General features: G+C 48.0%; 13 protein-coding genes across 13 annotated transcripts; 7 read left to right on the top strand and 6 right to left on the bottom strand.

The window, feature by feature from the left end:
• Positions 1–119: 119 nt before the first annotated feature.
• On the bottom strand, positions 120–1,391 carry BKA55DRAFT_655316 (uncharacterized protein; the record flags this gene model as incomplete). Its single annotated transcript, XM_046197418.1, has 3 exons — positions 893–1,391; positions 749–820; positions 120–688 (listed from the first exon to the last, which is right to left on the bottom strand). Exons 1-3 carry the CDS (start codon positions 1,095–1,097, stop codon positions 120–122), a joined length of 846 nt encoding a protein of 281 aa, XP_046042542.1. The 5' UTR covers positions 1,098–1,391.
• Positions 1,392–1,858: 467 nt separating this feature from the next.
• BKA55DRAFT_696972 (uncharacterized protein) lies at positions 1,859–2,751 on the top strand (the record flags this gene model as incomplete). Its single annotated transcript, XM_046200323.1, has 3 exons — positions 1,859–2,003; positions 2,055–2,587; positions 2,641–2,751. The coding sequence occupies 3 exons, from the start codon at positions 1,859–1,861 to the stop codon at positions 2,749–2,751; spliced, it is 789 nt and encodes a 262-aa protein (XP_046042541.1).
• A 219-nt stretch (positions 2,752–2,970) lies between these two features.
• On the bottom strand, positions 2,971–4,003 carry BKA55DRAFT_599138 (uncharacterized protein; the record flags this gene model as incomplete). Its single annotated transcript, XM_046196354.1, has 2 exons — positions 2,971–3,921; positions 3,971–4,003. The coding sequence occupies 2 exons, from the start codon at positions 4,001–4,003 to the stop codon at positions 2,971–2,973; spliced, it is 984 nt and encodes a 327-aa protein (XP_046042540.1).
• A 195-nt stretch (positions 4,004–4,198) lies between these two features.
• On the top strand, positions 4,199–5,786 carry BKA55DRAFT_743554 (uncharacterized protein). Its single transcript, XM_046201552.1, has 6 exons — positions 4,199–4,431; positions 4,481–4,551; positions 4,609–4,820; positions 4,881–4,977; positions 5,030–5,321; positions 5,372–5,786. Exons 1-6 carry the CDS (start codon positions 4,398–4,400, stop codon positions 5,632–5,634), a joined length of 969 nt encoding a protein of 322 aa, XP_046042539.1. The 5' UTR covers positions 4,199–4,397; the 3' UTR covers positions 5,635–5,786.
• A 461-nt stretch (positions 5,787–6,247) lies between these two features.
• Positions 6,248–8,528, top strand: BKA55DRAFT_667928 (heterokaryon incompatibility protein-domain-containing protein). The gene is made up of 5 exons (XM_046197862.1): positions 6,248–6,811; positions 6,908–7,016; positions 7,194–7,613; positions 7,656–7,838; positions 7,911–8,528. Exons 1-5 carry the CDS (start codon positions 6,388–6,390, stop codon positions 8,515–8,517), a joined length of 1,743 nt encoding a protein of 580 aa, XP_046042538.1. The 5' UTR covers positions 6,248–6,387; the 3' UTR covers positions 8,518–8,528.
• Positions 8,529–8,951: 423 nt separating this feature from the next.
• Positions 8,952–9,979, top strand: BKA55DRAFT_584140 (uncharacterized protein). The gene has a single exon (XM_046194280.1). It carries the CDS (start codon positions 9,030–9,032, stop codon positions 9,945–9,947), a length of 918 nt encoding a protein of 305 aa, XP_046042537.1. The 5' UTR covers positions 8,952–9,029; the 3' UTR covers positions 9,948–9,979.
• Positions 9,980–10,077: 98 nt separating this feature from the next.
• BKA55DRAFT_584139 (xylose isomerase-like protein) lies at positions 10,078–11,212 on the bottom strand. The gene has a single exon (XM_046194279.1). The coding sequence runs from the start codon at positions 11,141–11,143 to the stop codon at positions 10,115–10,117; it is 1,029 nt and encodes a 342-aa protein (XP_046042536.1). The 5' UTR covers positions 11,144–11,212; the 3' UTR covers positions 10,078–10,114.
• A 386-nt stretch (positions 11,213–11,598) lies between these two features.
• BKA55DRAFT_599133 (type I 3-dehydroquinase-domain-containing protein) lies at positions 11,599–14,129 on the bottom strand (the record flags this gene model as incomplete). Its single annotated transcript, XM_046196353.1, has 2 exons — positions 11,599–11,832; positions 11,886–14,129. The coding sequence occupies 2 exons, from the start codon at positions 14,127–14,129 to the stop codon at positions 11,599–11,601; spliced, it is 2,478 nt and encodes an 825-aa protein (XP_046042535.1).
• Positions 14,130–14,613: 484 nt separating this feature from the next.
• On the top strand, positions 14,614–16,996 carry BKA55DRAFT_527018 (uncharacterized protein; the record flags this gene model as incomplete). Its single annotated transcript, XM_046188892.1, has 2 exons — positions 14,614–16,856; positions 16,906–16,996. 2 exons carry the CDS (start codon positions 14,614–14,616, stop codon positions 16,994–16,996), a joined length of 2,334 nt encoding a protein of 777 aa, XP_046042534.1.
• Positions 16,997–17,108: 112 nt separating this feature from the next.
• BKA55DRAFT_212043 (uncharacterized protein) lies at positions 17,109–18,379 on the top strand. The gene is made up of 2 exons (XM_046185164.1): positions 17,109–17,236; positions 17,349–18,379. Exons 1-2 carry the CDS (start codon positions 17,221–17,223, stop codon positions 18,365–18,367), a joined length of 1,035 nt encoding a protein of 344 aa, XP_046042533.1. The 5' UTR covers positions 17,109–17,220; the 3' UTR covers positions 18,368–18,379.
• A 196-nt stretch (positions 18,380–18,575) lies between these two features.
• Positions 18,576–19,653, bottom strand: BKA55DRAFT_599130 (class II aldolase/adducin domain protein; the record flags this gene model as incomplete). The annotated part of the gene is made up of 6 exons (XM_046196352.1): positions 18,576–18,634; positions 18,716–18,993; positions 19,050–19,113; positions 19,163–19,261; positions 19,334–19,394; positions 19,429–19,653. The coding sequence occupies 6 exons, from the start codon at positions 19,651–19,653 to the stop codon at positions 18,576–18,578; spliced, it is 786 nt and encodes a 261-aa protein (XP_046042532.1).
• Positions 19,654–19,978: 325 nt separating this feature from the next.
• On the top strand, positions 19,979–21,023 carry BKA55DRAFT_716687 (D-isomer-specific 2-hydroxyacid dehydrogenase family protein; the record flags this gene model as incomplete). Its single annotated transcript, XM_046200910.1, has 3 exons — positions 19,979–20,510; positions 20,571–20,817; positions 20,870–21,023. The coding sequence occupies 3 exons, from the start codon at positions 19,979–19,981 to the stop codon at positions 21,021–21,023; spliced, it is 933 nt and encodes a 310-aa protein (XP_046042531.1).
• Positions 21,024–21,167: 144 nt separating this feature from the next.
• Positions 21,168–22,947, bottom strand: BKA55DRAFT_545720 (uncharacterized protein; the record flags this gene model as incomplete). Its single annotated transcript, XM_046190840.1, has 4 exons — positions 21,168–21,369; positions 21,422–21,812; positions 21,866–22,245; positions 22,304–22,947. The coding sequence occupies 4 exons, from the start codon at positions 22,945–22,947 to the stop codon at positions 21,168–21,170; spliced, it is 1,617 nt and encodes a 538-aa protein (XP_046042530.1).
• Positions 22,948–23,424: the final 477 nt, after the last annotated feature.

Below are 23,424 nucleotides of genomic sequence, written 5' to 3'. Positions count from 1 at the left end.
TTAAGTTCATCACTACATAAATTGATCACTAATTACATTATCATATCCTCCAATCATTGCCAATATCGCGTGTGCCATGAGATATTCTGCAGCGGGAAACATTGCTGAGAACAGTCCCCTTAGATACTGGTGCCCGAAGCGCCATCGGTAGCTAACTGATGCTTGCGCGCGTTATCCTCCATACGAGCAATTCGCGAGTTCCTCTTTTCCTGCTGTCTGCGACGCAAGAAGAACAGAATAGCTCCGGCAATCAAGACAACACCAGCGATAGAACCAATAACAATACCAGCAATAGCTCCACCACTCAACTTGTTAGACTTGCCAGACTTGCTCTCAGCTTCAGAAGCATCAGAGCTTTCAGATGACGTCGCGGGATGAGTCGCAGTTGGGCTAGGTCCAACAGTTGCACCAGCTGCTTTGTCATCATCACCGGGCTCAGTAGCGTTGAAGCAGGGGATCTCAAACTTGAACTCGGACTTTTTGACGAAGGTGATGTCGGCGCAAGCGTAGAAGGTTTGGTTGTGTGGTGCGTCCCAGTCGGCGCGGTAGATGATCTGGAGAGTTGCGTTGTCGCCGGCTGAGACCTTGGATGGGGCATCGGGGACTTGAACGCAGGTATGGCCTGGGTTGAGATCTGTGATGCTCTTTTCCTGGATCAGGGTTTCAAAGTCATCATTGGACGTAGGATCTACAAAAATGGTCAGGTCAATAAGCATGTTTAAAGCGGCTGAATGACTAGGCTGCTTACCTTCCGAGTACGAGATGCTGATCTTGGTGTTGTAATAATCATCTTGACCAACCAGAGAGACAGCGCCGCCAGCTAAACAACAGAGTTAGCGAAATCTCATGCAAACGGGTGTCAAGGAGAAATGAATGTCAGGAGCTGACTTACTCATTGGAAAGTTGGTCCTGTTACCAGCAGATGCTCGTGAACCGCAAGGAGCCTTGTTGTCCATATCCCCAGACCAAACACGGTCCGGGGGCCACATGAAAGCGGCAGGTCCCATGTCCTCATCCTTGACACTGGCATCCGTAGGAATGTCATCTTGCCCAAAGGCAAAAGACGCCAGAGTCAGAACAAGCAGATTCTTCAACATGATGAATGGGGGCACGTTGGCAAAACAAGACGAGACAAGGCTTGCAGAGGACTGTAACTGCTGCTCTCTACCAACAATGAGGGGAAATCATGCTCGAGATATACAACGTTTCACGGCAACACCATCATGAGCTGGTACATGTGACACTGCGGGACTTTTGAACCGCCAAGTAACACACTGATCCCTTTGAGGCAAGAGAAATGCACTACGACTTGGCCGTTGGCATCTGATTGACCTGTCCGGCAATTCATGCAGCTCGTGTGCCACCTAAATCCGGTGAACCTCTTGATCCCCCTGCTTATCAGATGATCAGATAAGATTTTGATGCATCCCGACGTTCTCATTGGTGAAGCACCCACACTAAATCCTAACCGAGGGCCGGAACTAGGTTCTTTTTGGTTCAAGGGCTAGGATTAAGGTTGGTGCGATATCGGATATACAGGTTAGAGGTGGTCTAGAGTATGCACTTTAGCTTGGCATCAGGTCATGGAATTGTAGTTCTGCCAATCAGTGAAGATGAGGGTGTAGCCATGTCCTCGGTATTCTCGGGATAGGACGGATAATTGACCGGAATGCAATTTCCTGTTTGCGCTGGACATGCACAGTCTTATGATCTAACCTGACTGAGAAAACTGGATTGTGCTATGAGGATTGTGCAGATATATAGTTGGTCCTCCTTCCATCCATCTCTTCTCATCAGCCTACCAGACATCAGCCCCAACCCTCCAAGTCATTCAATCGTTAGACTTCACTCGTTCAAGATGCATTCTCTCGCTGCATACACTCTTTTGGCTTCTGCCACTCTTGCTGTCGCCATTGATCCCCGCTTTGAGTACCCTGAGACTGTCCCTCTCGTCAAGCGTCAGCAGCCTGGTACCCCTCAATACGCCTGCCACGAAGACTGCGGTAAGTAACCATCTCAACCATCACCACGACTTTCCTTCTGACAGAGTTTAGGTCTCTTAATCACTCTCGCTCGTGATGACAAGGACTTCTGCGATAGTGATGAGTGGAACGAGCGTTACGGACGCTGCATGTCGTGCGCCAACACTTACGATATCTGGAAGTACTACGGCAGCGGCGTAGGCAGAGTCGCTCAGCAGTGCGGTCTTACTCCCAAGCCCAGCCCCTCTGGCTCCTCCGGTGCTGCCTCTACTACCGCTGAGGAGAAGCCTTCTTCCACTGCTGCTGAGGCTAAGCCCTCCTCTACTGCTGCAGAGAAGCCTGCCACGACTGAGGTTGAGGAGGCTGAGACTACTAAGGCTGAGGAGCAGGCTACTTCTACTGAAGCTGCTCAGGAGGAGACCACCTCTGAGCATGAGGAGACTGAGCATGCTCACACTTCTACTGAGGCTGAGCACTCTGAGTCCCATGAGCATACTACTCTCTCTACTCACGCTGCTGAGACAACTCATGCCGCCAATCCTACCAAGACTCACTCTGAGGCTGGCCACACTTCTGTTGATGAGATTGGAACTGTTGGTGTTACTGTAAGAGACCGCCCATCCTGAATGAGTGCACTAGTCGCTAACGATATCTTTAGGCTACCTCAACTCCCGCCCCATCAACTGTTATCGTCAACGGTGCTGCCAAGCAAGTTGGTTTCTCCACTGCTATGGTTGTCGTCGCCTTGGCTATGTGCGGCCTCTACTAGGCACCTAGCAGTGAAAAGTCCTTTGAGATATTAGTCTCTGATGGTTGGAAATGAGTGCATGGGTAATGGGCTTATGCTGTAAGAGGTTGTAGGGTGTTTTCACTTCTATATATAACTTTAATTGAACATTTAATACTTTGCCGCTTAGAAATACTGGCCTTACTCAAGAGCGATGATGAGTTGTTGCGCTCAAGGATGACTGCGACAAAGTGCTTTGTCTTATATTACCATTTGCCCTTGTATTCCACGTCTAACTAAAGGATCAAAAAGCTGATCAATAATATCGACGTTCCATCGAGGTCCATCCCCAAAACAGACACAGCTGTCGTACAGCCTACACTTGACACCTTCCAGTAGATACTGCAAGACTGCATTCCCTTCTCCAAGTGCAGCTCTTCTCAAACTCTCCAATGTATCATCATCCACTTCATCTCTGAGTCGTTTCTCAATCCCAATACACGACAACCATTGATTTGGGTCTTCTCCATTAGATCTATACTCAGTCTCGATGAGATTGCACAGTACAAGTCCCAGATCCCTCTCAGCGGCGACAGCATGTGCTTGGCTGATGGAGCCCGTTTGTTTATACTCGACCCTTGCCTTTGCCATGGTTTCGATGAAAGAGGGATTGATATCTTTTGTTGCTTTCGAATGCTTTAGGCCCTGTTGAATTACAGCCTGTGCGTTGTGTCGCGTGCATACCGTCTGGTAATGTTCCATAACGGACCAGAAGAGAAGGCCAGCAAAGGTCTCTGCACCCGGCCCGAGGTATGGTAGAATGTCTTGGGGAGGCATCGAGACGCGTATGTAATGTAACGGGTCTAACCACATGCTGCAATCTAGGCGATAATGGGTCGTTTGCGAGGGGTTCACCGGCAGAGGAATGCCACTGAACAAACTCTGGACATCATTTGCGTCGCTATCCGAAGCCTCAGTGTTCGAACGCGCTGTCCCTATCTTTGAGACGCTCGCTGGAGCTTCAATATCAACAGCTGCTGCAAGGTCACGAAAGATTGCAAGCATCTCGGGTCGCTCGTCGCCCTGAGCTGCATCAAGTAGTCTCTGGATGCCTTGCTTTAGACGCGCATTTTGAGCTGCTAGCGCTTGACTGGACTGGGCTTGTCGCCTGCGGAAAGCTGCCTGTGAGCGTCGGCCTCGCTCACGACGACGCTGAAAGCCCATGTTAGCGCCTGGACGGAGTCGCGCGAAGGAAACTCACTGTTAGTTCATCTTGGGGCTCTATGGTACCCATACTGTCGCCTATGAGTGACATTGTAGTCTTCTATTGGTCCAAGGAAATGATATTTTGTCAAAGTTTACAGTCCAAACTTTGGATTTGTCAGATTGAAGCAAAGAAGTAAGCTTGGATACCTTGACGTGATTGGCTGGGGTTTGGCGTTGATTACCCCGATCACGTAACCGCCGGTGACTAGTCAACCCGACTCAGCATCACCAAAAGTTGGGAGGATTGAAGTTACGTGTTCGGGATGAAAAGTGTCACCGGGACTCGAGATTGACTAATGAAAGGCATCTGGGGTCTATGCGAAAGAATGTCTATAAAGATGCTATCCCTTCCGCTTCAAAGAAACACATCAGCATCATACTGTTCCCAAATAAAATTCAATCATACGTAGAAGTCAATCAATATGGTCAAAATCGCTATTGCAGGAGCCTCGAGCGGTATGTTTGGTTCTGCTATTTCACTCCTCTAATTATTGACCTTCTTCAGAGCTCGCTAGAGAAATCCTCGACAGACTTGTTGCTACTGGGAAGCACTATATTATTGCACTTGTCCGCAAGGTATATCTGAATCATCCTCAGCCAGAAACCTTTCGAAGTGGCGACTGACAGACCTAGGAACCATCTGCCTTTCCCGAGCTCCCAGGCGTCACCTGGGTTCAGACTGATTACAAAGACAAGTCAGAACTTGTTGAGTTGTTTCGCGGCGTTGAAACCGTTCTCTCGTTCATTGCCGTCCACTTGGACCCGGGTAATGTGACCCAGAAGCGGATTATTGACGCAGCTGTTGAAGCTGGCGTTAAACGATTCGCCCCGTCTGAGTGGGCAACGTGAGTTTTCCAGCAAGCAATGGTTGCTTGGCGTGTATGATATTGACTGACGATGTTTAGAGGAGCCAAACTCGCAGATTCACTCGACGTCATGTCCTGGTATAGTGGCAAGATCGATATCAGAGACTATCTAAAGAGCCTGAACTCTGAGAAAAAGGTAGCGTATCCCCTATGTGCTCTTAAAAACAGGAACTAAAAGCCAATGATAGGTCCTCGAGTATACACTCTTTCAACCCGGCGGCTTCATGGATTACCTTTGTCACCCATACAAGACTGCAAAGTACATCACCACCACCACCGTCAACATCGATTTCGTCAAGAAACATGCGATAGTTGTGGAAGGTACCCTTGACGATGAGATAACGTACACAAGGGTCTCAGACATTGCCAACATCGTCACCCGGGCTATTGACCTTAAAAGCGAATGGCCAGTGATCGGAGGTATCAGCGGTGATCGAAGTACCATTCGCCAGCTTCTGAAAATTGGAGAAGAACTTCGAGGTAAGCAAAACGAAAAAAGAAGAGCATAGGAAATTACTGACTTCACAAAGGAGAACCTTTTGCTACTGAGTGGCTCAAGATGGAGGACCTCGCAGCTGGAGAACTCAAGACGGATAATTACCCCCGACTTCCACTGCCATCTGTCCCTCAGGACCAGGTGGAAGCTTTCTCAAAGATGGTGGTTATCGGAACACTGACGGCTTTTCATCGTGGAGCTTGGACTGTCTCAGATGAATGGAATCAGACATTCCCTGACTATAAGTTTACGAAGGTTGAGGAGCTGTTGAAATCGGCATGGGAGGGCAAGAACTAAGCGATCAACTTCATCGACCTGGCATACAAGACAAAGACTGCCCAAACGGCACCCTGGACTTGGCAGCGCGTGAGGATGAACTTGCTTGAACCAGAGAAACACCAGTTAACCCATCAAGACTGAAACGAAATGAAGCGAAGGGTAGATATCGGTTGAGACACGGCTGGCAAGAAAAGAGCTGATTGGGATACTGCCTATACCTTTTAGAAGAGTGTTATACAAAGTTTAATGCTAAGCTATCAATATGAGGCTTTATTGTTATCGATGACGGAATATTGCGCCAATATCTGTAGTATAGTTTAACCCCATTGCTAACAAGATACCAGTTGCAGATATGGTACTCGTCAACCGGGTAGACCGGCAGATCGGATAAGTACCGTCTATACCATAGCCTGATGATATCCACTTCGGCATCGCCGAGTGTCAATTTTGACTAGTTAATATGCTAGAGGCATATACACCCTTGTTCAGTGAGCAAACTAGCCGCCGTGATGGGCCTCAATTATTGACGATCAAATTCTACTGGCTCATAGTCACATGATTTCATTCAAAGAGCGAGAGTAAAAGTTACAGGCTGGTTAGCAGATAATCTGCACTCGAAAACTTGTTATCTCCCACGTTAACTCGCCCTCTACACATATTCTTGGCATATGAGTTCTGAGTTCCAGTAACTCAGCGCCAATTCAACAGATTAATAGTTCGTCGATCAGTTATATATCAGTACAATCGTCCATTTAACTTCCGATTTCCAAAATGAATGATTTACTTCTCAGAGGCCATAGCTGCTTGCACTGCCGGAAGCTCAACCTCTGTGGCGCACCAGAAGAAATCTTCATACATAAAGAGTTGGATTCAAAGTATCCCAGACACTCTACTTATCGCACGGCATTTACTGGTGTACATCTTGATGATCTGGAAGAGGGTTCCAGGAATAGTTGCAGCCTTGGGAAGTATCTCGCTTCACAGCTTCGCGAAGGATACCCTGAAAGGCTGAGCTCACATGATCTGAAACTTTACACCGATGGCTGGCGCTTCCACGGTTTCATACCTCTTAAAAAGGCTCCGTCTAGTGAACAAAAGCTTGAATTTTCAACAAAGGACCAATATGTTCATGCTCCGGCACATGAAGGAAAGACGCCTTCAGAGTTCTTGTCTTACAGGCTTACGACAGATGAAGGTGAGTCTTTCTACCAAAGCGTAATATTCTTTCACTAACGAGTAATAGAGGTTGAATGGAGAAGAGGACAGAACCTTTTGACTCGAAAGCCGATAGTTGCTGACCCACTATCTGATATCACGGCGGCCACTATTCGGGACTGGAAGGTCCAATGCGACATCAACCAATCTCAGGCCCATACAATCTGCTCACGACCAAGTCCAAGGTTCTTCCCTACTCGACTCATCGAGACTGTCGAGATGGATACCAAGAATCAGAACCATCATGTGAGGCTTGTTGACGGAAAGTCGCTGAATGGAGACACTGAGTACACAGCTCTGAGCTACTGCTGGGGAGGCGACTTGAAGACCGCTTTAAGAGAAAGCAACAAAGACTTGTACAGGACCGAAATCCCCTGGAACGACATTCCCAAGACGATCCAAGACGCTATTTTGACATCACACAAGCTTGAAATTGGCTTTATCTGGGTAGATTCACTCTGCATCATTCAAGACAGCAGTGCGAATGATAAGAAAATCGAAATTGGCCAGATGACCCAAGTCTACACCCATGCGGCATTTACTATTGCGGCTAGAAGAGCACCAGACGTCCATACTGGCTTTCTCTACGAGAGGACACTTCCCTCTGGAACAAGCATTGTGGATTTCCGGGGTGAAGATGGTAAAACAAGACAATGCACACTGACATTTGAATCAGCGGCTCAGGAGGAAGATGAAAATGTCTTGGACACGCGAGGTTGGACATTGCAAGAATATCTAATGTCTCGCCGGTTGCTGATAATTGGATCTTGGACAACAGCATGGTCTTGCCGCAAAGAACGCGTTGGAAACTGTGACGGATGAAGCCTGGATAGAGAAAAAGGCGACCCGTTCAAGTACAATGGATCTTGGACTTCTAGCGACGATTCAGTGTTCAAAGGCACGCATAGACTCGATGCCATTGCCTTCTTTGGCACTCACCCCGATTCAAACCACCAAAGACCCGACGACCATCTCATCTTGCGGGAATGGAACTGGATCGTCCAGCGGTACACCCAACGACATCTCACCAGACAAACTGATAGGATCCTCGCGATATCAGGACTAGCTTAGATCTTCAGTCCCATGCGTGGAGGGGAATATTCAGCTGGTTTGTGGGTAAAAGACCTTCCCTTTACACTTCTTTGGGAAAATCGTTCTGGACTTTTGCATCCCAGGCCAAGCGATCAAGGACCATCATGGTCGTGGACCGCCATCAACAGTATCATTACATGGGGCGCCGGTCATGGAAAAACTGTAGCATCAGTGGAATCTATTGACTGTGAGCTTGATCAACAATCAGCTCCCTTCGGCTCTGTCAAACGCGGCGCACTTCGTGTCACAGGACCTGCATTGGACATGGAGTGGAAATGCACTAGAAGTACATCCAGTTGGCAGAATACCGGAGGGCATCACTTGAGGTACTTGACTCCTGATGGTAAGTATCTTCACGCTCATATCAAGTTCCTTCCCGACGCAGAAGAACCTGATACATGCTGGACCACAGTAACATTACTTGCTGTCAAGGTTGATGACTCCACGACAGGAATAGTCTTGAGAAAGACGAATGATACTGAGCACTCAAGATTGGGTTACTTCGATGCGGAACTTCCAGGGGATAAGTATCACATACACTGTCAGTTGCCCGTGGTCAAGAAATGGGGTAGCAGAACTTTTACTATAATATAGTTGAGAGCGTTTTTTTTTTTTTTTTTTTTTTTTTGGATGAGATGTACTATTTTAAATAGAATTTCCATAGAAGGATTGAAGTTCTGTGGACATCATGAATATACTCTGCTGAAACTTAATACGAGGCAAAAAATCCTTCCATACTGTAATTCTAGACCATGCTCATTGCTTCGAGGGAAGTCTGAGGCTCATCGCGCACCTGACCTCATTTCTCTGGCCTCATGCTTTGCCTCTTGTTTCTGATGCGCCGATTTGAACGGAGAGCAACATTTTCTCAGGAGGTCTTCAGGTGAGCTTACCCGTTTAGAATTCGTGACGCAAACATGCACAGTCGGACTCCGGTGTCAAAGCCGTAGTGGACTCGTGAGGGGCTAGTTCAACGGAGGTGGTGTTCCCCAAAGCGGCAGAAGAATACTCCGCGTCCAAAATCTGGGCAAGCAAATGACAGATAAACTAAACTTCAGACTAGGAGAAACACTTACACTCAATTGAACAAAACAATTATTATCAAAATGGCTTCTGAAGATCAAGAACAACGTACCTTACACCTTGTTGGCATTGGCGTCGGTCACTCAATTGCTCCGCCGATGCACAACCACATTGCTCAATCCCTCGGGCTCCCATGGACATTTTACGCTACAGAACGTGTCACCATCGACGATCTAATGGACCTTGCGCGAAAAGACACCACAGCCGGTCTAGTCGTGACAATGCCTTACAAGAACGCCATCATTCCTCGTCTCGATGCGTTGGATGACCTTGCTGCGACTATCGGTGCCTGCAATAACGTCTACCGAGATTGGGAAGATCCCAAGAAGTTACGCGGAACCAATACTGATTGGCGCGGCATCAAGGGCTGTCTGCTCGAGAAGGGAGACCAGGCTGGCGTGCCGGTTCTGAACAAACCAGCTTTGATCGTTGGTGCTGGAGGAGCTAGTCGAGCTGCTGTCTATGCACTCAGCTTATACTTCAAATCTTCAATTATCTACGTGTTGAATCGCGATGAGCAAGAAGTCAAAGATCTCATGCGCGACTCACAAAAGATCTCTCCTGTTCCGACCATCATCCACGTCAAAGAGGGAGAAGCCAAGAGTCTCGAGACACCATACTACGTCGTCGGTACGGTGCCCGATTTTGAACCTCAAACGCCCGACGAGCTTGCTGTTCGAGCCAACCTGGAAGAGTTTCTGTCTCGCCCCGAGAAGGGAGTTTTACTTGACATGTGCTTTAAACCTAGAAGAACGAGAATGATTAAGCTGGCGGAGCAGAAGGGATGGCCTACGGTGGAGGGAACGCATGTTATTGGATATCAGATTGAGGAGCAGTGGAGGCTTTGGGCTGGTGAAGAGAGGGTGAAAAGGCTTGATAGGGAGGGATCTTGGAAGGTTCTTATGGACTCGGCTGAGAAAAGTCCAGGCATTAACTTCTAGATCTTATATAGAAATTGATGGAAATTATTCTGGGCACTGAGAGGCTTAACTGACAAGAGTTCACGGGCAGACTTCGATTTATACTGCAAGACTTCGTCACGAATTAAAGAGAAGTTTTCTGCTACGTATGCATCGCTGTTCATTGTTGGTTCCTACTCCTACTTTATCTAGATCTCGTTCAACCTCAATCTCTCAACAAACTTCTTCCAAGCTGCGATACCCCTCTCTGCATGTTGTTTCGGCACATCCTCTCCCTCCTCAGCCATAGTTCGCGAAAATAACTCCATCGAGACATATCCTTTGTAACCCATATCATGAATTAACACCTTTGCAATATCCTCAACCGGAAGATAAGCGCCTCGGTCTGTCTCATACATGTAAGTTCTGGCATTTCGTGACCAGTTCATCCTAGCGGGATTTCCATCAACATGGAATGGATGTCCTTTGACCAAGGGAGTTTCCATCCTCTCAGCATCAACGACCTGGATGTAGAACACCTTATCCAGAGTTACCTCTTTGACAAGTCTCCCTAAAGATTCTTTGAGATCTTGATCAGCGTTGGGTGTCTTGCCAGTCGGAGAAGCTGGGTCTCCCCAGACACGTCCGGCGATGTTGAATGTATCCAGGCAGAGGCCAAAGTTGGGTCTGTCAACTTTCTTGGCTACCTCCCATGACTTCTCCCACGTGTCGACATGGGTACTCCAACACAAAGCCTCATAAGCAAAGCGAATTGGTGGATCTTCTTTGATTCCCAGATCAGCTAGTTCGACTAGATCTCCCACTATAACATCCATATCCCCGGTTAACTGATCAGCCGGGAGGAAGTTGGCAGGAATCTGAATCGTGTTGGTCCCGAGTATCTTGGCGATCTTGAACCACAACTTGATCTTTTCGATAAGTCGAGCGTGTTGCTCACGATCCTTCAGACCCTCGTAGAATAGGAATGGCTGCAGACCAATGACTGTGAGCTTCACGCCATCTAGCAACTCTCGAATATGCGACGCGGCAGCAAGGATCTGGTCGTTGCTAGGAGTTTCGACACTGTGCAGCCTTTTTGCCTCATATTCAAGATCCTCATAGAAGACTTCAATGCCTTGAAAGCCATGGTCTGAGGCTTGTTTAGCCTTGTTGGCGAAGTCGTGGAGCCATGCTCGGCCGAGCGAGGCAGATAGGATGGCGGGTTGGAATGAACTCATCTCGGTGAAGAATATTAAATAGATTGACTATAGCAAACAAATGTCTTGGACTTCTGGTGATGCTAGATGTCATGTATTCATTGGGTTGGATGATGCTGCTCAAGACCAGAATGACGAAGTCGAGGCGGCAAAATCCTATTCCGGTAAAATTGGGACTAAGAAGCGATACCCGAGGTTTGATGGTTAAGCCATTATCCAAGATTCTACATGCGGTGGCTTGCAGTGTCTTATGACAGAAGTGATCACTACTCTCGGTTGGTATAAATACTAATTCTCCTATATATGCCTCTATTGGCAGCATAAAATTATGCAGCCTGCTACAAATGCCTAGCAGACTCTTCGACGAAGCACTGCATGTTTAGTCATTTTCACTGTCCGCCATGATCTGCGATAGTAATATATTTCTTCGTCATGCTGGTTGACGTAAGGTATTTACTATGTAACCTTTACAAATATTACTGCTTTTGCGTAAATGCCCATGTACTCGCTCCCTCTTCCAAACGCCCCTTGTATGCTCTAAACACCTCTTCTCTCATGAGATTCGCCGGTGCCCGTCTCGTAGTGAACAGTTCAAACTGCATCATTCCCTGTTCTGGTAGGACCTGCAGGCCATCAACAGGTATCCATCCCTTCTCTGCCAATGACTTTATCTGCTTGAGCAGCGGAGTCTCGAGGGGTGTATATGAAAGCTGTGAATAATAGTGAGCTTACTACCGCTGTAGATTCTGATGTCAGTGCTTACCTCAATTGCGACGCCGCCTGTTGGACTTGAGAGCCAATGGTCTGGAAGACTCGTGTCCGCAGAGCATTGGCCATCGACTTCTCGAGTTGCCACGCATGAGACGACAATTGTTGGAAGGCTTAGGTCTTCTGGCCATGCGTCCTGTTTTGAACCGATGATTCTAAACGAAGGACGATCATGGCTTCCGCTCTCTATCTCGATGCTACTCATCGCAGTGTCGCTCCTTGTGGGTTTGTGCTGACTATAGAACTGGCTGATGAGTTCTTCTGCTCTTGACCGAGTTCGGTTATAAATGAGAATAGTCTTGACACCTAGCCGAATAAGAGCGTAGGCAGCAGCGCGAGCCATACCTCCCGCACCAATGATGAGCCCAGTAGTTCTTCTTCTGACGGCATTTATAGGAGAAAGATTCCGCTGAACGCAAGTATGGATACCGATCCAATCTGTGTTTTCACCAAAAAGAGCCACTGTCGGCCCTGCTATATTTCTTTGCAGTAAAGAGTCCATCGTAGGCGCCTTAAGACATAGCAAAGTATTGACAGCTCCAATTGCCTTTGCCTCTTCACTTAAAAAGTCCAACTTCGGTATTATAGCAGTCTTGAAAGGTGCAGTTATACTAGCGCCGCCGAAAGTGTTGTCTTTAATGAGCTCGAAAAGCTGATCCATTGACTCATGAAGAAAGATGCTATATCGATGTGGCATGCCTAGGAGCTTGAAGGCAGCATTGTGCATGGCTGGTGACAGACTCTGCGATGTGCAATTTCCGTAGATGCCGAAATACTGACCGTCGAGTAAGAAGGATGAGAAAACTGCCTTCTGTGCTTCTTGGACTGTAAGGAGAGCATTCGATGGGCAATTGGGTACCAGCCTTCGGATAAGTGGATGTGTAACTGGGCTGAGAATGGGGTTGAGATAGCATGAAATGCGTCCAAGACGACCAGTATTGTAAGCTATCAAAGGGATGGTATGGTTTGGTGACGATTTGACTCGATGGATAAAGTGCTGGGCCGCGAAGTTGTCCTCCAGAGATGTTGCTTCTTGACAGATGCGGATGATATCGCATCCGAGACTTTGAGCTCTTTCGATCATGGCCCATTGTTTTGGCAAGTTCCAACCATCATCTGCTGGATCAGAAACGAGGTAGTGTGCAATGATCTTTGTTTTTCTCTTTGATGCAATAAGATTCTGGATCTTGGTGGTGTCGCATTTGAGATCCACACAAAGATACTCTGGAGCAAGGCGCAGCCCATGATGGAGGAGCTCGAAATACTCATCCTCGGAGATTCTCCCTTCGTTCCCGTCGATTTCGATATGGTATAATATTGGAAGCCGGACATTCCTCCTAACGACGAAGTACTGCCTGCTTATCCTGTCTGCGGCCGTGTCATCAATTCCAACCTCATTGCCAAGACTCGAGGCTGGTATTGTGAGTTCAAGCGCGTCTGCTTCAGTGTCTAGTCCCCGAAACTCGGAGATAAGAGTGCTGAGTGTCGATAGTGGTAGGAATAGAGCATATGTAAACCTTCTAGTTTCCAGTGGTATGGAAGAAAGACTGTGCTTTGCTTTGTACTTGCTGTTACAATCATCTCGTCGAGTGATGCTGTATATTAACTGGAGATAGTCTTCCTCCACATTTTTGAGTGCCAATGCTCGCGGTGATGCTGTATCCGGCTTATGTAGAGACATATCAGAGATGTTGTAGAACTCGAAATTTGATAGTTTCCTGTACGCTGGCGCCGCGCGACGTGTGAGATCCCGAATAGTCTCCATGTCGAATATACGCAGATGTCGTTGGATTTCTTCAGCATCCCTCAAGATATAGATTATGAGATGATCCTTGGCATACTCCGCGAGCCACTCTCTTCCCGTACCTTCGATAGCACCGGGGCCACATACAATAACCGCACCGGTCGGATTGTCGAATAGCATAGATCTCATCAGTCTTAACTCTTCTTGGCGGTATTGAGAGATGCCATTGGCGGACTTGTAAACTGCTCGAGAAAGACCGGTGGCTTTGTAAAAGTATTGATCTGCATCAAGAATTCGAAACCCCAAGGCGCTCGAGGCCATGACCGCCAGGGTTGACAAGCCACTTCCTCGCATGCCAATGAGGGCGATAGAAGCGTTTGGTGCATAACTGTGTGAACTTTGAGAAACAACTGGGCCGCATGTCCTTGTAAATGGTGTTTCGGGAGTTGGTATCCTCGAGGGACCCAAGGGAGTTGTTGCAGCTGAAGCTGCCATGGTTTCTGGTTGTGACGTGTTTAGACTGACGAAGTTGTGCGAAAAGTAGCTGGATCGCTAAGATCTGATGGCGTGAGCTGACGTGGAACATGTGAACGTGTAACCTGGCCTCACTAGAGTCGTGTGTACATAGAGGCCATTGATGTTCTCTGAGCGGCCCGCCCTACCTTTTCCTTCTGTGTGTATAATGATACTGCCGACCATTGATACTCTCCCAGGGTAGTCAAGTCGCTGCGCCCCAATCCCAACGAATTAAAACGAGGCGGTAAAAGTCTCTGCCGCTTCAGCCAGATTCGCCGGCACGGGGCCCCAGTCACCCCGCACAACGCTTACTGAATCGGGTAAAGATCAAACAAGAGCATTGTGATGAGTGAGTGTGATGAATTCGAGGGTTGATGAAATCTGGCCGGCGTCAACCACTCGGCAACTACGAGTTACCACAGAATGTCCAGAGAATAAAGACGTACAGTTCTGAGGCTCCACAATGTCGACGACTTCCCCTGAGACGAAAAGCAGAGGTCATCCAGAAGCTAGTCCGCGAGCTTCAAAACGAGCAAGGACCGATACAGAGACTTCAGAGAAGGGGCTCAATGGCAGAAATCGGCATCGAATTACACGAGCGTGCAACGAATGCCGAAGACGCAAAGACCGATGCGGCGGTCAACGACCTTCCTGCAAGTCATGCATCGAGAATAACCGGACATGCAGCTATGGACCCTCAAAGAAGCGAGGACTACGACCAGGTTACGTGAGAGGCATCGAAACATTGCTGGGATTAATTTTCAAGTCTATTCAAGGAAGTGAAGAGTGGATATATGGGCTTCTTGAGGGCAATATTCATCAAATGTCTTTTTGTCCTGCGTCTGGTCCCCAAGCCGCCAATATCTCTGTTGATCTTTTACTCGAAACATGGCACAAGTCTTCTGTAGCTAGGAAGATGGGAAGTCTTCTCGCTACAGAGGGTGAGTTTGATGAAGATGGCACCGACTCGAGTCAGTATTTCGATACAAAAGTGGTTGAGGGTCTTACGCTCTTGGTGTCGAGAAAGGATGGGACAGGGGCTCTGATGACACCAATGGACACCAATGAAACACAACCAGACCTTCCACCCTTCGACCATTCTCCTTTAGCTATTCCAGCATCTTCGCCGCTTCAACCCAGTGGGGGGCTAAAACTTGATACCACCATCAGCCGCCAACCAGAACCCGCATCACAACCCCTGAAGTCCATGCCATCTGCTGTCCCTGACCTTCCGAAGAACTGGTCATATCTCCTAGACCTCTACTTTGAGACTACGCATTGCTGGTTTCCCATCTCACAGAAACACGAGCTCTTGCGTTGCGCCTACACATTATCCAGTAGTCCATCACCGGCTACTGTTGATTCACATACTTCAGGTGAATTGGCATTTCTTCATGCAGTTCTAGCATACGCAGCACATCAATCGGGTACTCTATCAGATGCCCCTAGAGAAAAGTTGATAGACGCATCTGAAGTCAAGTCACCGAGAGATCTGACACAAACCTTTCTATTCGCGAACCCAGCCAATTACGATATCGGACATGTTCGAGCCCTTCTCATCATGTGTCTCTTTGAGATGAATCAAAAGCACTGGACCGCGGCCTGGAAAAGCATAGGACGCGCTGTGTATACATCAGTCTCCATTGGAATACTACCTCGAAGTTCATCAGCCACAAATTCACAAGCACCGGATGGAACCAAGCGGACAATCCTGGGATGTGCAACACTCGAAACTATCATTGCAGCACGTTTAAATACGGCACCGTATCTTGCCGCATCAGATATACTCCACCAAGGCGGCCTATTCACGGACGGAAATGAAGAATGGGAGCCATGGCAGGTCAAGATTCTCGCTGAGGCAGGCGATGAGCGAGATCAACAAAGTTCAAACGCCCATGTGCCTGGACATGTCATAAGCACTTTTAATCAACTATTACGAACTATGGCTCTACTCAACGAGCTGGCTTGCCAACCCAAGAGCCCTGGTACTGAGAGAAGCCTCCAAGAACTCCTTCATTCATGCAGAGAGAACCTTAATATCCTGGGTGGTCTCAAAACTGCTGTCGACTTGACCCCCCAGGCAATTAGCCTGTGGATCACCTCGACTACTGTATTTGAGATTGCAGCTGCTGCTGTCTTGAATTTCCCTAATATCGGCTTGCAACGTCCAGACGGCTATTGGGAGAACATTGCAAGGGTAGCCAGGCTGATCGAGAAGAGAGTTCAATCAATAGGGCGTTGCTGTATTTCCCCGGTCATAGAGGCTTGTATGGGACTATTGCAGCAGTCTTTTGATCGCAGGCAGCTACAATATGTTGGCAATGGCGTAGCAGGCGATCCAAGCCTTGCAAGACAAGCTATAACGAATGCTTTGGCAGCTTTGCAAGATCCGTTGCGAGGAGAGCCCCAACTTGGCATGGGGGATGACTCGCAACTAATATCCACGAACGTTTCAGAACATGCTCTATTGACAATACAGCCGGCACTTGGCAAAAACGGCGCAACATCGAATTATGAGCTTCCCCGAACACCCTCAACATTTCTGTCAAACAGAATTGATCCCTCAGTGTCACAAAACCCATCATCAAGTAATGTCACCGTACAAACACCAGGCGGATTATCTTTCCCACTTGATCCATCATTGACCGCCAATATTGAAGATGACGGTCTTTTTGACAGCCTCGCTACGTTGGACTCAACGGATTGGTAAGTTCGCAAAGTCTATGTGTTGTTTTCGCGACTAACAAGCAGATAGGCTGGCGAACCCACCAGAATTCATGCAGCATCTTGGAATGCTTGAAGATGCGCCTAATAATCTTGAACACATCTTTGACATGGGATTCTGAGTTAGAAGGAGCGCGGATGATTGCTTGTTTAACATCCTGGCAATTGACTTCTTCGCCAGCCATGCCCGCGAGAACTTGTACACATCATCCGCCACGGCTATATACTACACATATCATCACCTTGAGACGGTGGCTAGAAATTGGCCTTTCAGGCTCGCTGTGCCTCTAAATGAACCGTTAGACGATTGAAGCAGGCAGATTGCACTAAAAGTTCCGAACAGCGGATGTTGCCCCTAGCCGGTAAAGTTCTTTCCCACTCCCTTGGTGACCAGTCCATCACAACAATGGGTGCTCCACTTCTTATCAGTTCAAGAAAACGGACGATTTAATAATCTGACATCGGAGAGTTCAGGCTTGCACTCGACATCATTAACCATCCCTTTACGTTTCTTTCATCCGTTCGATATGGTTGCAGATGACGTTACTCCATCACATCAACGTCTCAGTGACCACGACAGCTCTACAATAGACGCAATGAGTCATACGTCTGATGATGTGCCGCAAGGTGCCCAAGGAGATGGTCAGAAGCAATTCTATATCTTTGGTCATAACATCTCGCACTCTCTATCTCCAACACTTCACAACGCCGGCTTCAAAGCCGTCAGCCTATCGCATCACTACCAAATTCACGAAAGCGAAAATGTTGATGAGTCAGTCGAGCGCATAGTTCGCCGGCCAGACTTTGGTGGTGCATCTGTCACGTTTCCGCATAAGCTACAGATCGGCAAATTCCTAGACTCAGTCTCTCCAAGAGGAGAGAACATTGGAGCTATCAATACCGTCGTTGTTCTCGAGTTCAATGGGTCAAGAGTGCTTCATGGAGACAACACAGATTGGATCGGCATCAAGAGATGTGTTGAGAAGTCAGGAACTCGAGAGTTTGCATCATCGTCAGCTCTGGTGCTAGGTGCTGGAGGTGCTGCTAGAGCGGCATGCTACGCTGTACAGACACTGGGCTTTGGGGAGCTCATAATCGTCAACAGGACCGTGAGCAAAGCCGAGGATCTCGCATCACGATTCCCTGACCTAAAGACCCGCGCACTCTCAACATTGGAGGAGGCAGCTATTGCGAAGGAAGCTCAGATCAGACTGATAGTTGCCTGCGTGCCAGCTGACGATCTGGGAGCTGAGAAGATCCCTAGTGGCTTGTTCTCAGGAACTAGTGATGGGGTACTGGTAGAGATGGCATATAGGCCTCAGGTGACGGGGATGATGACAGTTGCTGAGGAATATCCTGGTTGGAAAGTGTACAGGGGGGTTGATGTGTTGGAAGAGCAGGCATATGCCCAGTTTGAGTTGTGGACTGGAAGAGAGGCTCCGGTTGAGGCCATGAGAGCTGCTATGCAGGCGAAGTTGAAGGAGAAGATATGAGGCATTTTCTCAAGCGATGATGGATTATGGATCAAGTGTCTTGATATATTGGAAAGAGAAACGCACAACATGTAGAGATTCACGATATAGACATACAATGAATACCATAAAAACATCCGATCACACAACGCCTGCAGTTGGATAGTCATAGGAATCAGAGTTCTGAGCAGTATCTCCAGAGATCCTATGAGCACCAGTTTCTCGACCATCACAAAGGCTCTACACCACGACCTAGAAATGTAGATTCACCAAATTCCCTTTCAACGACTTGAAACAAGGTCAATCCTGTGAATAAAATGGCAACAGTCAGTTCCATCACCACTCTTTCTGCAAGACTGAGATACTTACAATAACCTCCCTCAGGCCTTCCAATAGTGTAGTGTGAAGACGCAGCTTCTTCATGTCCAATATGGACAAGAGGCTTACCAGTTCCCGCGGCGCTCGCATCAGCAACAAGCTGTATCTCACATAGCTTATCCAACAGCACAAACCAGGCAACAGCCGCTTCAATAGAAGGGCCAGCAGTGAGTAACCCATTGTTGCCTAACAGAGCTGCTTTTTTGTCGCCCAGGGCCTTCGCGATGGCTTTGCCTTCGTCGGTGGACAAGACGAGACCGCCGAAGTTACTGTGAAGAATAATGAGAGTAGACCTTGGCAAGATTGGCTGGTGTTTGGAACTCACGTGTATAGTACATGGTCTTGGTAGAAGGTGCAGAAGTCTTGCGATAACATATCTAGTGTGCGACCTTTTGTACTGTTAGCCTGAAACTTGAATACCATCCCATTTCTACTTACCTGTTGCGCAAAAAGCACGACCATACGTGCTGTGAGAATGAGCAGCACAAATGACGTCCGGTCGTGCTTTGTGAATCTCGGAGTGAATTGCAAATGCAGCTGTGAGTTAGAATGTTAGAACAGCCCGTATCAACTTGGTGTATTAAGCATTAGGAGGAATTGCAAGCGTACCTTGATTCAACTTTCGGTTCCTACCACCATCTACAACCTTGCCGTCATGGTCCACCCGGATCTAGTCCTCATCTCTGATAAGAGTAAAGTTCAACCCTCGGATTGACCCAGAACGTCTCTGGCTCTACTGGATCTCGAACGGTAATGTGGCCAGTGAGGCCTTCAGAAAACCCATGGTTGGCGAAGATCCGAAATGTCAATGTCAATCGATGCTTCAAGTAGGCTCTCTCCTCGTGCCTGTCGTCAAACCTAGGAGGGTGAATCTGATCATCTGGCTGGAAAGCTAGATCTTGATCTCCACTGCGATGTTTAGGCGGCATGGTCAGTGGATAGGTCGATGATGTTGGCGAGCTTGGCATGTCCTAGTATTTCAGGTTATTTATGTGGATATCGGTTGTTCAAAAAGGATAATCGAGGCCTTTGTAGAGACCTTGCCAACGGCTTTATAATCCGCCGCCTCAAGCTGAACAACTAAAAGCGGGTATTACTCTTCCGCCAACAACTTTGCCCCAACCTAATGCATGATTCATGAATAGCTAGTAATGCGACTGTTAAGTACACTAATAACAGAGATCATTTCGATAATAAAGTCAAACGGTTGTTAACCTTACCCTCATCGACGAGTGTCTGATTCTCGAAATCACCATGACTCTTCCCAGCAACACTAACAAAGAGAGTCACCACCATGTGATAGTCTTATTAGAGAAACTGTTGCCCTCAATGCCAGTGTTCAACCTACCAGCGCCGCATACTTACGAACTCCGCCAGTATGACCGCACTCATCCGAATGGGCTCGCTGATCGAATCCAGGGCGCAGACATCATCATCAGAACAATTGTACCAATCACTACTGCGCTACTAAATGATCCGGCAGCATCTTCACTCAAGATCATCGCTGTCGTTGGTTCCGGCACCGACACGGTAGATCTTGACGCGTGTCGAGCTCGGGGCATAGTAGTGGCTAATACTCCGCACTGCAACACCTCTGCAGTCGCTGAGCATGCAATCGGAATGTACTTTGCTCTTCGGAGAAGCTTTGTGCAGAGCCACAGGCTGACACAGGATGGTGAATGGGCAAGAAGCAGAATGTTGGCGCGTGTACTCTGTGGGCCAGATGCCAAAGCGCCCAAGACATGCCGAGACGAGATTGTTGGGATACTGGGATACGGAGGTATTGGTGAGTTCACATTCATTCCTGTTTAGGTCGTTTATGCTGACATTTGCCTCGTGCACATAGGTCAAAAGGTTGCTGCAATGGCAAAAGCATTAGGACTGAAGGCCCTTCTATCTGGAAGAAAGGGTTCTTGGCAACAAACAGACAGAACCCCGTTCGATGAAGTCACCCGTACTGCCACAGTAATGACCATCTGTCTCCCAAGAACCCAAGACACAATTAGCTACATCCCCACTCCAGAGTTTCAAGCTATGCAGCCTCACGCCCTCTTGATCAATGTATCTCGTGGCGGTATTGTCGATGAAGAGGCGTTGGTCAAGGCCTTGGAAGACGGAGTAATTGCCGGCCCGTGAGGCATGTAGTCCGTTACTGGGTGCCCGAGTCAAGGACCTAAATCTCATCACCACGCCACATACAGCTTGGATGGCGGAGGAGACAAACGAGAACTACCAGCGGATACTACAAGAGAACGTTGAGGCGTTTGTAGCAGGCAAGCCAGTGAACAGTGTTATATAGTCTGAAATTAAGAACGCGGCTGTTATGTTTCAATCATTCAATTTCTACCAGGCTGCTGAGGGTAACTAAGAATGCCTTAGTCAGCTCGTGGCTATGGATGTCTGCAACAAGCTTGATATCTACATATTATTGAGACTCTATTGATCACTGCTGTCCATACGTATCAATGATCCACTGACAGAATCTAATCCAGTTCTCGTCAAAGTCCTTCAAAACCTTCTCTTGCATATCAGAGCTCATACAACTATGCTCAATACTCCATTCAGCAATGACCCTCAAACCTGGTACCGACAAGTTATTGGTTCCCATCAGCGCTTGGTAAAAGTCGTGAGAGAGGACACTTGCTCTGCAACTGTTGTCAGTCGGGCAGAAAAGAAAGGGCAAGAAAGAAAACATACCCCCAAGAGCCCGGATCATCACTGTTGATAGTACATGGTACGCAGTTGGATAGCAAGATAGGAAGATGATGCGTCTTGGTCGTTGGACAAAGTCCAAGGACCTCATTTGAGATTGGACACGTCTCAATGGCAATATTCTTCTCTTTGCAAAGCTGCATCAACAGCGGATGCTTGACAATGCTGAAGCCATGTCCAATGCGCTTCGTTCCAAGCAAGATAGCGTCAAATAGGTTTGTGTCAGTGTCGCCTCCATGGTCTTGTGTCTCACCAGCGTGAAAGATAAATGGAAGATCAAGTCCCAATTCATTAATCTTGGCCCTCATCTCAAGCAGTTCGGGGATCCAATACGATAGAGGTTGGCCGGCATCTTCTTGACCGTGCAAGTCGAAAGCTATGGCGAACTATGTCAGGATTCTGCAAGTAGAATAGGGAGCTAAAACATACCGCAAATGAGATCTGGAAATTGCTGCTTTAGCTCTATACAAGTATCCATGCACCACTTCATAGGTTCTTTGGGGATTGAGCGCAGGCAAGCATAAATGAACTTGACACCGTAGAATGTCAAACCCGTCGCTTGGATCTTGGGAAGTTCATCACTGAGAACATCAGCGAGCAATTGTACCATGCCGGCGTGGTCGTATTCATTATTTCCATCGTCACTTTTGATAGTGAATCCATAATTCATGGCAAGGCGGATTTCAGCATAAGAGATGCCATCCTCAGCAAACCTCCAAAGGATTCGTCGAAAGTGCTCTTTGTATGCAGTCTCGTAGCAAAGCATGGAGCGCATGACAAGAACACTCCGCATGAACTCCTTCCAGATACTAGCGAGTAAACATCAGCCGTGGGACTTGTAGATGAGGGTTGTTGCACGTAACTTACCCATTGACTGTCTGTTCTGGATGATAAGCATCCTTTGACTCAATCACCATCTGCTTAGCAAGCCACGCCTCCGCCCTCTTCGAACCACCAGGGAACAAGCGCAAGAAATCGGAATACTTCATCCAAGACCCAGCGATATAGGTCTTGCTGAATAAGTTGGTCGTCTCGCTCAGAGCCACATGCTTGTCGTGGGGAAGCACGCAGAACTGAGGTAACCCGCAAGCAAAGAATCCCTTTGACGTTAACGGGCAATCACAGCTGATGTGTAGATTATTCTGCTTCCTCGCATCTTGCAACATTCCCTGCGGCGGAAGAATGCAATCGAAATGGCAATGGAGGAGATTTCCCTTGGGTGTCTTCAGTGCAATCTGGAAGAGCTTGCTGCACTCAATTGCATTTTGTCCGTGCAGGAAGCGATGGCCGGCTTCGCACCCTGAACCATCTGCAAATACGCCATGGTGGTTGCATTCTTCCCATTTCTTCAGCTTCTCTACGATCTCCTGGGCTTGTATTTCGAGATCCGACTTTTTCGCTTTGCGCTCGTATCCCAGCGATCGCTCAGCGCTGATCAACGAATGCCGGGCTTTGAAGTAGTCGTCGACTGATGCGAAACCGTCGGGTAACGGGAATGAAGACGTAGCCATGGTTGGTGTACTGGGGGAGCCAAGATTCAGCTCTTCGCAGGCAATCGTACCACAAGTATGAAGAGACTGATAAACAAACAAACAAACAATGTGCCGAGTACTTCACGAAGAGGGGGGAAGTAATGACAGGGATCCCCGCCTTATCAGCCAAAAGCCCAGCCTGCTAAATCACATCATGCCGATGCAACCGTGGTATCCAGTCTCGGCGATACAGTTGGTTGGTCCGGCCTTTCAAGCCATGTCTCCTCCCGGGCACAAGTATCTCCTACCAATCGGAGACAGGATGCATTGTATCCCCTACGACAGCTTCTCGCAACGCCATGCTATGGTGGTAAGAAACTATTGAACGTAAGAGATGTTTTGGAAAAGATTAAGGCTTTGTTTAAACTGACTATGAGTTACTCGTTGATATCCGAGCCGCGCTCCGACGAGTGAAGACCATGGTGTAGGGACCTTGTCCAAGGCGCCGCCGGCGGT

Source organism: Fusarium redolens (genome assembly GCF_020744475.1).
Source record: "Fusarium redolens strain MPI-CAGE-AT-0023 chromosome Unknown BKA55scaffold_25, whole genome shotgun sequence".
Taxonomy (NCBI): Eukaryota; Fungi; Ascomycota; class Sordariomycetes; order Hypocreales; family Nectriaceae; genus Fusarium; species Fusarium redolens.
Note: the sequence above shows the minus strand (reverse complement) of the source record. Positions and strands in the feature narration are given on the sequence as shown.